The sequence below is a fragment of the Bacillus rossius genome, assembly GCF_032445375.1.
Source record: "Bacillus rossius redtenbacheri isolate Brsri chromosome 9 unlocalized genomic scaffold, Brsri_v3 Brsri_v3_scf9_2, whole genome shotgun sequence".
NCBI classification, from domain to species: Eukaryota; Metazoa; Arthropoda; class Insecta; order Phasmatodea; family Bacillidae; genus Bacillus; species Bacillus rossius.
Window position 1 is genome coordinate 13519646 of NW_026962013.1, and position 17379 is coordinate 13537024.

General features: G+C 41.3%; 1 protein-coding gene across 2 annotated transcripts in view; it reads left to right on the forward strand.

The window, feature by feature from the left end:
- Positions 1-15827, forward strand: part of LOC134542934 (sialin-like) — a 31543-nt gene extending 15716 nt beyond the window's left edge. For both annotated transcript variants that reach the window (XM_063387544.1, XM_063387542.1), the window contains exons 5-10: positions 1585-1808; positions 7062-7205; positions 8038-8170; positions 9402-9557; positions 13476-13561; positions 15584-15827. In XM_063387544.1, the coding sequence (XP_063243614.1) occupies positions 1585-1808; positions 7062-7205; positions 8038-8170; positions 9402-9557; positions 13476-13561; positions 15584-15766 (926 nt within the window). In that variant the 3' untranslated portion in view covers positions 15767-15827. The remainder of the gene's footprint in view (positions 1-1584; positions 1809-7061; positions 7206-8037; positions 8171-9401; positions 9558-13475; positions 13562-15583) is intronic.
- The last annotated feature ends 1552 nt before the right edge of the window (positions 15828-17379 follow it).

Here is a 17379-nt window from a genome sequence, read left to right on the forward strand (position 1 = left end):
CTTATTTATGTACGCGCGTAAGAAGTTATACTTACTTGACGTGATAAAATACTCTTTAGTTTTGCGTGCAAATAATCAATATAATTAAAATTTATATTTTTGAATGGAGTGATATTTTGAGTACGGTTGGTATAAATTATAAATATATAAAATGTATAAATGTAAAATGTATAAATTAAATTAAAATATATAAATAAATACCTACTCAGTATTGATTTAATATATTCACATGTATATGTAAAGTTAATTATTTTATATTATTAAATAATCGAGGTAAATATTAATTAATAATTAAAAACAATAAATATGCTGAAAGTTTATTTTAATTATTTATTAAATAAAAATGTAATAATTTGTAATGCAACATAGGGAACATATCTCACTTACATAAATACACTTGAAAAAATTTGTAAATACAATTTCTGTCCCTCATAAATAAATGATTTTAAAATTATGGACCAGCAGTCAGTATCTATCAATTACTTGAGTATAAGCCTTAAAGAAAAGAAATATTCAACAATAACAATTAAAATTGTTATCTATGGCATAAAAACAGTTGAAACAAATATGGCGATTTGCCGCAGTGGTGGGAGATGTTTCGCACTCTAGAGGGTCCGGTTTCAAATCCCGGCATATTTCCTTTCGTCAAAGTGCAAGAGGTGAATACGCCAGTTCTCGGAGTAGCTTGGCTTCTGGAGTAGGTAACTGCTCCCTGATGATGGACGACTGCAATGTCGACCGAACCGTCGGTGAATTATTCGTCAAGGACGCGGCTACAACTCAGAAGCCCAAGCTACTCCAGACAGTGGCCGTGAAAGCCTGCGGACATTATTAACCTCCAGTTCTTGGTTTGGACCGTGGTGGGAGTATTGAGGAGGTGTATCCGTCCGGCCTCAGAAACTCGTACCCTACTGCGCAGCTGCCTCTGACGTCACGCGAGTGGCGGTCCCACGCGGCCGTAAAAACTCTTCAACTAAACTCATCGTCAATCGAAAATCATTGAGTCAAATGACTTAAACTTTTTTTCCAATTTATTTACGAACTGTTCTGCCTGTGATGCTGTTAAGCTTTTTCCTTAAATTTAAATTATTTTACTGTAAACATATATATATATGTATATGTATACATATGTATATGTATATATGTATATATATGTATATATATGTATATGTATATATATGTATGTATATGTATATGTATATATATATGTGTATATATATATATATAACTTTATGCTGTTGACTATGGATATAAAAGTGCAGAGCAAAGAACAGCATGCGATTTTTTTTCCTTAATAGTAGGTGGATATCAGCGAATAAAGGAAAATTAAATATTAGAAACAACATTTATGTTCCCTTTTAAGAATTCTGACAATGGCTGTTCTTTTGGTAGTAAATATGAAACCTAGAATATTGTTGCAGCTTAGATCAGCGAACAGTAGGTACAAAACTTCTCCCTAGTAGCGGAGAAGTAGTGGGGGGGTGCATGCGCACGGTCTCACCTCCTCAATACTCCCACCACGGTTTGGACATCCCTGGAGGATGACGGGACCTGCCTCACGGGGGATGATGACCCGGCCGGCAGGCATGTCGCTGGGGACCGTGGTGTCCATGGTGTCGACGGGCTCCATCGTCGCCTTCCTGGACTGGGAGTCGGTGTTCTACATCCACGGCAGCCTGCCGCTGGTGTGGTGCGTGGCCTGGGTGTGGCTGATGGACGACTCGCCCGAGGACTCGCGCTTCGTCAGCGACGAGGAGCGCCTGCACATCGCGCAGTCCATCCACGAGGCCGGCGTCCCGCAGCACCTGGTACCGCTCGCCGGGCGGCCAGTGGCGTAGCAGGCGGGGGCCGCCGTTTCCGATCCTGGCCAGCGGCGGCAGCCACCACCTCAGCTACGTCACTGCCGCCCAGCCTCTGCTTTCAGCTGGGTTCACCCCTGGGTCCAGCCCTGTTTAGTTTTAAACCGTTCAACTATTGTTTATTTTTTTTTACAATCCAGAAAAAAAAACGTATCGATAATTTTCCATCCAATGAAACTTTAGAAGGTTTTACACCTACAGCTAATTATATGTTAAAATTTAAAAATAGATATTGTAGCATGTCTGCTACCCCTAGATTATTTATTTTTATTTTAGCTTTGTAAGCCCGGAACTTTTTATTAAATCATTGGTATTTTTTATGTTTAATTTAGTTTTGTTTCTAGTCTTCAAATATTTTAATTGGCCATTAGAGGCGGGCTGAAAGCCATTGTGTTAGTCAGCTTTAGAAAGTTTTGTATTAACTAATTAAGTTTTTTAATTTGTTTTACTATTATTAGTTTTATTTATTGCCTGGTTTATTTAAGTTTTACGTCGAGTGTTTTGGATTGGCATTCTAGACATTATAAACGGATTTTAGTTCCTTGAGTCGCCGCTAGAAATGCCACAGCGCTTGTGCGGACAGCGAGGCGGGGAGTCGGTTTTTCCGCTGCCATAGAGGCCGGTCGGCCTGGCACCGGTTGTGATGGCGTCACGACGTGTATGCAGTGTGGGGAACTTATTTTTCGGCCAAGGCGTTAACAAGCATGCAGCTTGGTGAATTGCACTGGGAAGTTATCAGTGGTATTGATTTTTTGAAGAAGCTACGTTTTTGTGATGTACGAGGACGATGCACGCCGCACACCGGTCAGCTGTTCGTCCTATTTGCCGGTTGGGCGTGACCTTCACCGCAAACGGACGTTTGCTTGAGGATTTGCAAGTTTATGCAAATGTACGGCAAACGCTTTTCAGAAGAGAATATCAAGTAAGTGCCCCTTGCATGTTTTTGGCACTGGTGTGGGAAATCTACGTATTTTTTTTTTTCAAGTTGACTTGTAATGTTGCGGCAGTCTCAACCTTTTGGTGAAACGTAAAATGAACTTAAAGTTACTTTTAAAGTTTACCAGTGGAAACAGGTATTCTCGTTACGTTTTATAAGCCTTCCCAACTTTAGTGCGCACGGACCTTTTTAAAAGGAATCACACGGCCGTGTACTTGAACTGGAACTTATAAAATTTTTTTTGGTATTCTATAATAGTAATATACCAGACTTAATTTTAAGATATATATTTTTAGTAGGCTTTTGCAACATGTTTGCTTCACATGGGAGCTCCTGGCGTATTTATTTGTAAATTTAATTTTTTAGTCTTAAGTTTTCCTTGACGCCAAGCAAAGGTTTGTAATTGTTATTAAATTTTTTTAGTAACGTATTTAATTTCTAAATTTTATGCTCAAATATTTTATAGTTGTATAAATATACGTTCCGGATAGGGAATATAGGAAATCTATTGTAGGAAGTAATGATATTTATATGGAGTGAGGCAATGAAGTTGGACTAAATATAATCTCATCTACTATATAAGGAATTTATGTATTGCCTAATACGTTATTGTAATTGGATCAACTTATTTATGCGACGTGCTTTACGTAATGTAATGTTTTTCTCAGAACACGTCATAGTTTGGCAAAGTTAATAATTTTTTTAAGGAAAATAAATTTTAGATGCTTATCTTTATTTCGGTTGTAATTTTTCTTAGCTGTACCAAACTGACCCTATTAATTTTTTTCTACTGTAAAGAATTTTTTAAAGCTTTTGAATTACTTTTGAATATTTTCTTTCAGTCTGCCCCCATTCTGATTTGTGGGTTTTAGACGTGTTTTTGGCTCTGGAACTGGTAGTATTTTTTTTTGCAGAGAAATTTTTCTGCATTTAGAGAAACTTTTTATACACGATAGTACCCAGCTGGGGGCGGGTATTTTGACCTTTGGCTGAAAGTGATGAGCAAAGGAAACAATATTAATGATAGCCGTTTAATAAAATTGGTGCTGGTAGTTATTGTCATTTGCGTGCGCTGTTTGCCAAGTAGTCTTATTTCTGTAGCCAGTGTCTGTGATTTACATAGATCCCTATTATATTTTTTTCTGTAACTATTTTCATTTTTTCTTTCTCTCAGTGTGTGAATTAAATAATACATACTCGCTGTGGTTGTTTTAAAGTAAAATAATTTTATAAATATAGCTTAGGTCGAACTTATAAAACAGTAACCGTGTTATATATTTTCAGGTTAAATAACATTCTAAAAAGAGTGTAGGTAAGAAATAACCATGCAATTATAATGTAGCACGTGACTGTAAAATTGAGGGGGGGGGGGGGGGGGTTCCTCCGATCCTGGGTCCAGGGCGCGTAAATCGAATGTGGGGGGACGTGGCTTTCAGAGACCCCACACGTGGTCAGTCCAGCTCCCAGTTCAGACTGCTCGTCCCGGACTGACAGTTTGGACTGAACTGAGTCCTCTTCTCCACACACTACCGGTCTTGTGGTTGCTGTTGGATGTATGGTTGCATCGTAGAACATGGAAACTTTGGATGTTACAGTCGCAGTTGGACCTTTAGTAAAAAAAAAAAAAAAATAACAAGGCAATTAAAGATTCAAACAAAGATGATTTGCCAAGACACTCAGCTGATGAACTGATTTTTTTGGACTGACAGTTTGGACTGGCGAGACGCTGTTCCCCACACACGGCAGTCCGGACTGAGGGTTCCTAAGCCCACAGTCTGATTTGATGGGAAGCCATCAGTTCGTCAGGGGTCGTTATCACATTGCCGAAATACCATAACGCGGAATGTCTAAATTGACCACAACGCCGACAGCTAGAAAACTGCTGTGTACCACAACGCCGTAAAACAACTAATGAATTTGTGTGTTTCTTAAATGTACCTTAACGCCGAAATACCACAATCAAACCTAACCATACCTAACCTAACCTAACCTAGCGTAATATAACCTAACCTAACAACCTAGCCTGTCCTAGCCTAGTCCAACCTAACCTAGTCCAACCTAACCTAGTCTAACCTAACCTAGTCTAACCTAACCTTTGTGGCAGTCCTGCAATGACATTTTTCGGCGTAAGTGTATTTCGGCGTTGTGGTATTTCGGCGTTGTGGTGCGTCCCCGTTCGTCAGTCTATCAGTTCCGACTGATCAGTCCACCTTCCTTGCTCTCATACACGCGGCAGTTCTGAGTGTTAAGTTCCGACTGATAAGCCTGAACTGACAGTTCAGCCTTCATACTCTCGCGAACCCGCGGACACAACATGCTCGAAGCTCTATCACGCCAGGGTACTCTGTCCAGGAACTAAAACTCGAGTAGTGCATTTGACGCCTTCACTGTATTTTTTTTGTAAGCGGAACCGAAATATTGCAGTTAAATTACAGGTATATGTGAATTTTTACATTTACATGAAAATAACTATCACAAAATAGTGTCCCAACACCTCGAATAGTTAAAAGTTATCTTAAAACCGTTCCTTGAGTAGCTTCCCATTATTAACTGCGCACATAATAAGCATGGTACTACAAAATAAAGTCAAATAGTTGACCGTTAGATTATCTTTTCCACGGTTTAAAATATTATGTTAGAATGAAAAACCAATTAAAATATATAGTTTTGCTGCAATTTTTGTATTTAATACTCGTATTTCATACATGCTAAAGTAACCAAAGACATTTGTTGTACAAAGTTACAATATAATTCTTGTTGTATTACAAACTATTTATTAGCAGATGGTTTCCAAAGGAATCTAATGTTAAAAGTACAGAATTTTTTTTTTATCCTGAGTAGCGAGTTTGTCGACCGGATGTCGTGTTGTGATCGTTTCCCTTTCCGTGACTGGACAACAGTTCTGTGTGCTGTCTCGCCGACTATTATAATATTTACATAATCCGAAATAGAATAAACTAACTATTGCTATAGTATAATAGCAAGTATTATTACATATATTTTTAGTGTAAAAAATTGGGTGTCCGTAAAGTCGGTTTACGGACGATAGTTTAACGTGACAACGTCATAACAAAACATTGATGAAATGATTGAATACTTTATGAATAAAATTGAATAATTTTTATTGAATTATCACTATTTTGTATGGATACAAAGGAGTGAAATGAAATCTACAATTTAATCGATAAATTTACTTTTATTTGCACTCATTAATTCAAATATGTTTATTACTTTAACGAAGAGATTATTTTAACTATGTATAACTTTTATACATGTTTGCTATTAAACTTCTTCCAATCTGTGTTCTTCTGTTAAGGATAGGACGATTATAGGAAAAGTAGGAAACGATGGGAGTGTTTCAAGTTTAATGTGCCTCGAAAAAGTAAAATCGATGGTTTTTCCAATCTAGTGGAAGAGAGATAGATTCGGCGCAAGCGTACAATGAGCGTAACGGGACATAGCGTAACGGGACACTTTTTCGTGCGTGCAGCCGGCGTTCATCGATTTATTAGACGTTGTCACGAAAGCTAATTGGTTGAATGAATTGAAAGTCTGATAAATAATACCCTTGCAATAACTTTGATCATTTTAAATTTTTCTGCCCACGTGAATTAAGTCGACTTATGCTTTGTTCTGCTGCCTTGTGCATCTTCGATGGGTTCTCACGCTACACAGAGGCAATTTCTTCAGCAAGAAGCTAGCTGTAGACACAGTGCTGAATCAAACTCTATTGACACTGTGATGCCTCAGCTCTAACAGCCCTTGGAACTGGAACACCACTAATAAAGTAATACTAAGCTAGGAGTTTCATGCCACGTGGTGGTCAGACCTTCTTCTTATTTTCTTTGTAGCCTCCGCTGCCGGTTAATGGCGTTGATTGAATTGAAGGGAACAATTTTTGAATGTGAACGAAATAGGCTTCCCAGCGCCGATATAAGTGACTGTTGGCTTAATAAAGTACATGTGGATAGCTACATTGCTATCCAACTCGTTATCTCCTGAGAGCAAGTCAGAAGAAAATAGTTACAAGAACAGACAAAGTTTAGTATATGTGTTGTTCTGGGTGAATTGAACCAGAGTCGCGATTAAAAATACAGCACTTTTAGTAAATAAGTCTAAGAATGAATAATGTTAACATACTTGATGTTTGCGTGAAACTAAGAAAAAAATTAGATATTTAATGTGATGTTTATATTATAAGTCTTTTTATTCCTTGTTTGGATGAAATGTATAAACCATTTTTGTTTTGTTTTGTTTTGTTGCAGCCGGTACCTTGGCTCAGTATATTTACGTCGCTGCCTTTCCTCGCAATCCTCGTGTCTCACTTCTGCAACAATTTCGGGTGGTACATGCTGCTCATCGAGCTACCCACGTACCTGAGCACCATCCTCAAGTTCCCGATCGCGTCCGTACGTGCACACTGACGTCATCAGTAGTACAAGCGACTGTCCTCCCTGTAGAGATACGAGTCATCAGTTGGAGATGGAGGACTGTATAAGCTTCACCGCTCTGTGTGGCCGTTTTGGAGAGCGACTAAAGACAGACCAGACGCCCCAGTTAACCAAACAAAAATTTGCGTGACTACAAAAAATAATTCGCATTTCTTCTGGGTTCGGATTCTTACCCGGAAATTTATGCATTGTTTTTTCCCAATACCTCCAGTAGTAGTTAAAGTTATCTTTGAAAGATTTGTGCAATGGGATAGCATGACGTGATGTAAGCTTGTGGACATACGCCATTGCTAAGCTTAATGAGCCTGTTTGCTGTTGGGATTTTTGACTGCGAGTCCCCTAGGAATGACTTGCCTTACTGCGAAATTTATAGAGAAAAGTCAAGTTATTGGAACATTGTGATAGATCCCCTCAATAGCTTTCCGGTATTAACTGTGCACATTAATAAGCATGATGAAAAAAAGTAAAGGCCAATTGTTGAATATTAGATTATCCTTCCCATTGTTTTAAAAAAAATTATGATTTTATGAAACACCAATAAATTAACAATTTTTGTAAGCGTGGCTAAATATATTCAGTAATGTTTCCAAAACGCTTTTTATACATGAAAAAATAACCATAGCAATTTACAGTATTTTCCTTATAATATTATAAGTTATATCTTATCTACTGGTTTCCAAAAGGAATATTTTGTAAAAGTACCAAAAAAATGTTTTCTGTGTAGATAAGTTCCTTCGGTGTTGTCAGAGATATCCTCATGCTGGTGTGTGTGTGTGCACGCGCCCGACAGAACGCGCTGCTGTCGTCCATGCCGTTCCTGGTCATGTGGTTCTTCAGCATCGCGCTGAGCAAGTGCCTGGACACGCTGGAGGAGAGGGACTACATCAGCACCACCACCATCAGGAAGCTGTCCACCCTGATAGGCGAGTCCGGTTCCCGCCCGCCCCCACATTACTGCACCAACTGTACAGTGATGTACCACCTGTACAGTGATGTACCAACTGTACAGTGAATTACCATCTGTTCAGTGATATACCAAATGTACAGTGAAGTACCATCTGTACGGTGAAGTACCATCTGTACGGTGAAGTACCATCTGTACGGTGAAGTACCATCTGTACAGTGAATTACCATCTGTACAGTGAAGTACCATCTGTACGGTGAAGTACCATCTGTACAGTGAATTACCATCTGTTCAGTGATATACCAAATGTACAGTGATGTACTAATTGTACGGTGAAGTACCATCTGTACGGTGAAGTACCATCTGTACGGTGAATTACCATCTGTGCAGTGATGTTCCACCTGTACAGTAAATTACCATCTGTTGCCGAAAACTGGCCAGCAAATTACGGACGTGGACTACACAAAATATATATTTTTATCATCAGCCATTTAATAATGTTTCATTAGTAGTAGATAAAACACTTAGTAATACATTTAGAATAGTAAATGGAGAGCAGTAAAAAAACTGTTTTTATTTGTACAGATTTGCCTCAATATAATGCATGTGCTGTTAGCCATAAGATTATACGGTGTAATAATGGAGATAAAGATGTAAAGCGAGCCCCTCTAGTGCTTTCAAGAATCTGTAAGAATCTAAAAAATTATTCCGAAAATTAGCAAATTTCACTCCTTAAACCACAGTTTAAAAACGAAACACGGAAACAGAACTATTCATATCCCTTCAGCGTATTCTTAAACGCTTTTCGTAAGCAGACCCCACTCGGATATCTTGAGCAGTTTTCAGTTCGGGTGGTTTCTTCAGAAGCTCTGCACACCGTGTGTGTGACCGGGTAGGTGGGGGTCTTGAAAAGGGATTGGACCTCAACATCTTGCAATTTCAAGTATTTTGATACCGTTTGCAATAAATTTTCCATTTTTTGTTTTTTTGTTTTTTTTGTTTTTGTTTGGCATGCCATAGGACTTAGCTTTGGCTACTTTTTGAAGTCGACACTTGTTATAGTTGCAGTCGCTCGTGTCGAATAATTAAGTTGTTTCCTCGCGGTGCTCACAGACTAGACATGTGGTTGCAAAAACAAGGAATAGAAAGTCCGGGAGACGTGATGCATGCCTTGAGATGCCGGAAATCGGGATGAATGGTCCAGAGTTACTGATGGAAGCAGGAAAGGCCCGTGCTTGTTCGTGCTGCAGCCTCGCTGGTGCCGTGCGCATGCCTGGTCGGGGTCAGCTTCGTAGGCTGCAACAGGAGCGTTGCCGTCGCCCTCATGACCGTGGGCACCATGGCGCTCGGCGGAATGTTCTCCGGCTTCCTGTCCAACCACATCGACATCGCGCCGCACTTCGCAGGTGAGCGGGCCCCCCTCATGGGTGTGTCAACCCCTCGCTTTGTGCCTTTGAATTTAAAGAAATAAATTTTGTGTTTATTCTCCCATCGCATGCGCGCGACCTCTGTAGGGGGGGGGGGGCTAACTGTCTGGCGACCGTACAAGGTCACCGGGATGCTGACCCTTGTCAGACGATGCTTGAGTGTGCCGAGGGGTGTGAGGGGGGAGGAGTTGATAGTGCACGAACATGTGTGGGTGCTGCGCGCGGTGGTCACTAACCTCGGTCCGGCTAGGCAGAACGCGAACTCCTTTGCTCAAAGAGCAAAATTAATTTTAACTTACAAATAATTTAAGAATAAAGGGGTCGTGCCAGTTTTAGGACTTACAATAATACTATACAACCAAAGTCTTAGAGTCAAACAAAAATTATTTATACCAAATAAAATTAAAGCATGCTCATAAATCAAACCAAAGCAGGCAGAAAGTAAACCATTCTAAATGCTACCATTTGTAGCAAAGAGCAAACCATGCTCTGCTACCATTTTGTAACATACAATGGGCTGCAGATAAACATTCTTAAATCAATAAGTAAAAAAAAATAAGGCCTTGGAAGCGTCAGCCCACAAACAAAAAAAAACACAACAATTATCACAGAGGTGCCCAGACATTGTACAAAGGAATTTACTTATTACTTACTAGGAACTCTAGGAGGCTATGTGGATCGAGGATGAATAATAATGAAATAAAAAAATGCTGGTTTGATTTATATAACTGCCCTTTTACTAAAATTATTTACTTAGCTTTTTCTTTTTTCTTTTTTATCTTTAAGCACACATGTATTAAAATACATTAATTATAAACAGAAGGGAGCCCCAGGGCGAAAAATACATATAAAAAGAAAAACCACCATATATCTTATAAATTTGATCCTGGTTTTATGTGACCTCGCAGGCTCAAACGAAAGATAATTGCATTTTTAATTTGCTTTTAAAATAAATTTAACCAACTACAATGTCCTGAAAACTGGCGGTCCTGGCACCAGATGTTTCTGGGGATTAAAGTCCAGAGGAAGCCGATTTATGAAATAACTTGTATGTCGACCGGTGTAGGGGGAAATCTTGTGACTCCATGAGCCCAATCACGGACTGCTAATTTTGGCGGTGAAGTTCCGTCCTAAATCTTGAATCTATTTCTTGGACCCCGTCTGTAACCAAAAATTCCAATTTGGTTAACAGACGTCTGATGCTGGGTGGAGTTAAGCCCAGGAGAAAGATTAAAAGGGAGGTGTGTGTGTGTCACTTTGAAGAACACACTTACCGATGCTGCGGGGTGTAGTCGAACAGGGCCGTCCCTAAAGTAGTCCAGGTGACGCGCGTCGCGGAAGAACGCCGTAGTCATGGTTGATATAAAGAAGTTGACAAAAAATTTTTAAAAAATGGAAACTGAACTATTCTGGGTAGCCAAGACTTAAAATTTAATAGAGAGCCAAACTGGCTATGCCGAGAGCCGAGTACATGCTGTAGCGAAACGCTTCCAGATTCTTATTCTCTTGCTTTGGCTCTGGACGCGGAGTCGAAATGTCTCTCTCGAGTGCTGCCCGGGGAATCTCTAAAAATGGCGCCGGGACGCGTAGTTAAAACGCGCTCCTCCGCCTATCCCGGGGGGAGGGGGCGGCGTCTCAAGCTCGCTCGCTCTGGCGAGTCGCGAGGTAACTACAGGTAAGGGCCGACCGCTCGACTAGGCATGGCTCGGGTGGGAGAGAGCCGTGCTGCGCTCTGGCGGAGAGAAGGGGGAAGCTGCCCGTTAGTTCTAGCCGCTCTCGCTAGATGTCGCGGGCATGAAGGACTGTTGGCCTCGAGTGCGAGACCGTTCAAACGTCGCGCCTCCTGATGGTGACCAATCGCGCTCGGACGGGCAGTCCGGGTCATCGGGGGTCGTTGGCTCCCAACACCTTTGGCAAGGGAGGGGCGGGGGGGGTGCTGGAGAGAAATGCTTACCCTGGTGAGAAAGGGCTTCCATCGGAGCCACTGACGTGCTTTCACAGTAGGGAACACGAGCAGCGTGGCTCGCGAGTTTCGCCGATGTCAGGCTGTTACTTGGAAGGGGTGGTGGGTGGCAGGTTGCCTTCCGCAAGCGTTTTGCTACACGACGGTGTTGGCTACCAACACCCGGGGCATGGCTCCAAGCGGGAAAAATATGAAGCCGGCTGCTTGGCTAAGACCAGCCGGAGAAAACTGCGGTTGACGAGTCAGGAAAGAAAAAAAAGGGGAGGAGTGCACTACACCGAAGAAGCATGGGTACGGCCGTACACTGGGCCGAAGAAGTATTTAAAAACTGGACATATAAGCTTAGATTAAAATATATAAATTTAGGAAATAATCTAAATTTTATTATTATTAGAAATAATGGTGCCGAAATGGCGCATTATCGGCACAGCTTGAAGGACCAGCGACAAAATCAGGCCTGTTTGCTTCCTACACCAGCCGTGTGCCCGACGGGAAAATGTCTGATCCTCATATTCGTTGAATTATCAAAAAAATATGAAACAACTGACTTTTTTTTTTTTTTTTTACAAACAGAAGTCTGAACACTAATTTCCACGTGTCTTAACTTCAAAAATTACAAACTTTCATCCCTTATTTTATCCCCTTAGGGGAAGAATTTTCGAAAATTCATTATTTATTGCTCACCTACGTTATATATCCTATGCCTAATTTCAAACTTATACACCCACCGGTTTAAGCTGAGCGTTGTCTGTCATTCATTAAGTCAGTGTTAGAATTTTATTAAGTACATATTATTATTATTTATTATTATTATTATTATTATACACAACTCTTTTTGAGCAACACTTAATGATACTATTGTTATTTTTGTCGTAGCAAATACTTTAAATGCCAGTCAAGACAAATTTACGAAATTTATTATTGGACTAAAACTAAACATCAACTTCCTGATAGCACTGGCTATTTACAAGTTGACGATTAAAAGTTATTATTTATTTAATCACGGACCTTCAAAATTAAATTCGCAATGAAACCATAGTTTGCTCTTTCTGTTTAAAAACCAAGCGTACTCCTCGACTCCAAGGCGAGTCCTCGAACTACTCGCCACCGAAGGCTGTGGCTAGCGAAGCAAGTCTGTGTTCGCCTTCTCTACAGTGTCGGTCTGTGTCTTCCCCCGGCTTCCCCGGCGGTCCACCATACTCCAGGTGTTGCGTTCCTCTCCCCAGCTCGGCTGCTGGTCTTGGCACCTATTGCAGTTGTTACTCGTTTTGACGTGACAACGTCTAATAAATCTATGAACGCCAGCTGCATGCATTGTCCCGTTACGCTCATTGTACGATTGCGCCTCATCTATCTCTCTTCCGCTCGATTGGAACAACCATCGATTTGACTTTTTCGAGGCACATTAAACTTGAAACACTCCCATTCGTTTCCTACTTTTCCTATCATCGTCCTATCCTTAACAGAATAACACAGATTGGAAGAAGTTAAATAGCAAACATGTATAAAAGTTATACATAGTTAATAATAATCTCTTCGTTAAAGTAATAAACATATTTGAATTAATGAGTACAAATAAAAGTATATTTATCAATTAAATTGTAGATTTCTTTTCACTCCTTATTTGTATCCATACAAAATAGTGATAATTCAATAAAAATGATTCAATTTTATTCATAAAAGTGTGAAATCATTTCATCAATGTTTTGTTATGACGTTGTCACGTTAAACTATCGTCAGTAAACCGACTTTACAGACAACCAATTTTTTTGACAAAAAAAATGTATTCCATCTGAAAAATAAAATTAACTAAAAAATCTTGATGCCCGTAAGCTCATGCGACAGTCGAACATAAATGTATCAGTTCTTTGTAATTTGATTGTTTCCCCAGATTTGTGAAAGCGTGAACCCGAGTTGTTGTTTCTTGTCGCCAGGAACTCTGATCGGCATCACTAACAGCGTCGCCACGATACCTGGCTTCCTGGTACCGTTCTTGGTCGGGCAGCTCACCGAGGGGAACGTAAGTCAACTTTCTTCTTTCGGAAATGTTTCTAAACGTACATGTTTAAGCACTTATTAAATCCTAGTGTGCACAATAGCTGTGACTTCAGCCTGACATTTTGTGTACAAGACGAACAGCAAAATGGTAGTTATTATCTCTTGCACGTTCTTTTTACAATGTTCCTTGTTGAACCGATCATGATCAGATGCCGCTTTGAGAAGCAAGTGAAATGAATAGAATTTTTTTAAAAAAAAATACGTATCCATTCCAACTGCCATAGATATAATAAAGAAATCGTTAACCGCTGTCGTTAAACGTGTCACGATTGCGAGGTAAGGGTCGTGGGTTGTGATCCGAGTATTCCGGCGTGACTCCAGTTAATGAGCACGGAGTCTGGACTCAAGTGATTAGGAGCATTTTATAATTGGGTAGGGGAGGGGGTTTGTCAATTATTTGTATTTACTAGTCGCAGTCATTATTAACAAAATGACGTATAAAGTGTGTGTACTTATGTAATATAGTGCTTCATGTTGATTTTTTTAAATTTATTTAATAAAATATGCACATATTTTCATGAAATTTCGACAGAGGCAAATGAGGAGAAAAACAGCTGGAAATTTTCGAACCGCTGTGCCGTGTGTGAATGTAGCTACGACGTGTGTGCGGCTGGCTGTGCTACTTACAAGCTGTTCTCGTGCTACCGCGAATGAAGCCTTTGGCTTTAGATAAGCGTTTTCCACTGACCTTTCAATCCGCGTGAAATAATACCTACCATAAAGTATACTCTTTGGCTTAGCTTGGCTTCTGGGTTGTAGCCGTGTACTTGGCAAATAATTCACCAACGTTTCGGTCGACATCGCATCAGGGAGCAGTTAGTTACCTACTCAATTATTCGCCAAGGACACGGCTACAACCCAGAAGCCGAGCTACTTCAGACAATGGCCGTGAAAGCCTGTGAAAACATTATTATGCTCTTTGGCTTTGCGAACTTTGGTTTGCGACACCGGCCACAGACGGCGGCAGACAGACGGTGGTCGCACATTCCACCAGACGCCGTTCTACCGATAGCTGAGGCATGGGCGTCGCAACCGGGGGGGGGGGGGGGGGGGGACACGTCCCCCCTCCTCCAATAATAAAAGTCTTCAATTTCGTCCCTTCCAATAATATATTTAGTTTCGTAGTTATATTAAAAATATGATTTGTGATATAACCCATATGTTGCGCATGGTGCATTTAGTCCAATCGTGGTAATGTGAGCACTTTTTAATTCGATCTTCGTGTAAAATCAAAATCAGGTCCGATACCGAATACAGATATGTTAACTGTGTTTTTACAAATTTGTTCTCTGAAAATATTTTTTTATAAAAAATAAATTATATATTGCAACCAACTATAATTAGAATATTTAGGAAAGAAAAATGCCTAAAAACCACCTTTCTGCAGCTTCAAACCCCAAATTTTCCCGAGGGAGGACCCCGGACCCCCCGCTTTCCCCCAGGGGATGGATATTCCTCAGCAACTAAATCCATTGAACTCCCCCCCAAAAAAATATATCCTTGCGACGCCCATGGCTGAGGCGTTGCGCGTCAGAAATGCGCGGTAACCGGACGTGTCCTGACGTGTCCTGACGTGTCCTGGCGTGTCCTGGCGTGTCCTGGCGTGTCCTGACGTGTCCTGACGTGTCCTGACGTGTCCTGACGTGTCCTGACGTGTCCTGACGTGTCCTGACGTGTCCTGGCGTGTCCTGGCGTGTCCTGGCGTGTCCTGACGTGTCCTGACGTGTCCTGACGTGTCCTGACGTGTACTGACGTGTACTGACGTGTCCTGGCGTGTCCTGGCGTGTCCTGGCGTGTCCTGACGTGTCCTGACGTGTACTGACGTGTCCTGGCGTGTCCTGACGTGTCCTGACGTGTACTGACGTGTCCTGGCGTGTCCTGACGTGTACTGACGTGTCCTGACGTGTCCTGACGTGTACTGACGTGTCCTGACGTGTACTGACGTGTCCTGACGTGTCCTGGCGTGTCCTGGCGTGTCGCGCAGGAGACCATCTTCCAGTGGAGGATCATCTTCCTGATCACGGCCGCGCTGTTCCTGCTGGAGGCCGTGGTGTTCACGCTGTTCGGGACGGGCGAGGTGCAGCCGTGGAACACGCCCGAGCAGTACCGGCGCCAGGACTCGCAGGGCTCGCAGGAGGTCGTCACGAACAGATGGACGCGCGACTAGCCCTGCGCGGCGAACACTCCCCCGCCTGGTCTGTGTCGCAATAAACACACTTGTATCCTGACCTCTGGTTGCGCTCAGTCAGTTATTCTCCCCGGGGGCCGGCAGTAAGTAACATCTGCGAGCGGGAGCCAATCGGCTCCAAGGGATGTCGAGAGACACTTAGGTCCCCCTCCACATTGCCTCATGTGCAACTTTTCAAAACCCACAAATTAAATTTAAATATACCTATATATACATATATCAGGGCCGGATTTAGGGGAGGGCAACCGGGGCGAAAGCTCCGGGCCCCCCACAAACGGAGCCCCCCCCCCCCCCCCCCCCCCACAATAGACACTTCGGAAAAAAATCTTTCAAATTCCGACAAGTAAACACTAGTAAACATCTTTTCCTTTGATATTCTTTTTTCGCTGTTTTACCTTTACCTACAGTACTTTGTACATCCATGATTATATTATTGTTAAATATTAACAGAAATAGTCATAACACTAAAATCTAATTTCATATAATTCTTGTCTCCAATAATATTTATGTATGTTTTTTTAAATACTAAGAGAATCTACTTGATTTCACAATAAATTATTTATTGGAAAACTCGACTGAAAAAAATTGTTCATTTTATTTGGAAAATAATTTGGGGCCAGGGGGCCTCCGCTCCTCTGTTGCCCCGAGGCCTCCAGACCTCTAAATCCGGCCCTGATATACATATATATATATACATACACATATATATATATATATATATATATATATATATATATATATAAAGACTGTAAACATTGCCATGGCCATAACTTGTAACATCTAACCTCGGCGACGAGCAAAAATACACGTGTTCTCATGTCGCAAATACGTTTATAACACGAAATTCACGAATAATTATTTAAAAAAAAAAAGGCCGAGTGTGATAGACGTGTACCCAAGTTGTGTTTCGAACTACTGTACATTTCTCGACGCGAACCACACACAGTCTCCGCACCCCGCCGCTAGAATGCGCTGCCGGGAGTCAACGTCCCTATGCATCGCTCTCGCAGTGTCGCGAGCAGGGCCGTCGACAGCGACCAAGATAATTGGGGGGGGGGGGGGGGAATGATTTTGTCGGGCCTCCTCCCTTTTCAAACCCCACAAAAACTGTCCAAATTTTACTGAGGGTCATGACTGCAAACGTGATCTGTGCATATCGCATTACTTGTAATATGTGTTGTGGATTCTGTTAACAATTGAGTTGTAATTTCTGGATTATCTGGGTAACCCCAAGAATTAAGGAAATCTCGAAACTCAACCAGCCTCTTTACCCCTCCCTACCTTCCCTTTTCTGTCTGTCTAGACGACCCTGATCATGGGGAGAGGGGGAAAGGGGGAGAGGAATCGTAAATGGCAACATTGTGATTTTAGGAGACATATTGACAAAACTAGTCCATTTATGATTTCATGGACACTTGAAATCAGCTATTGGAAAGAAAACAAAAATTCCTGTATGTAATCTTATCAAATTTTTTTTCTTCGCCAACTATATTCGCCAACAAATTTTGATGGGTAATACTGGACGAAACATGGGTTTCATTTCATCCATCAAATAGTTTGGACAGATAACCTCAAACATGCTTTAAATCCTG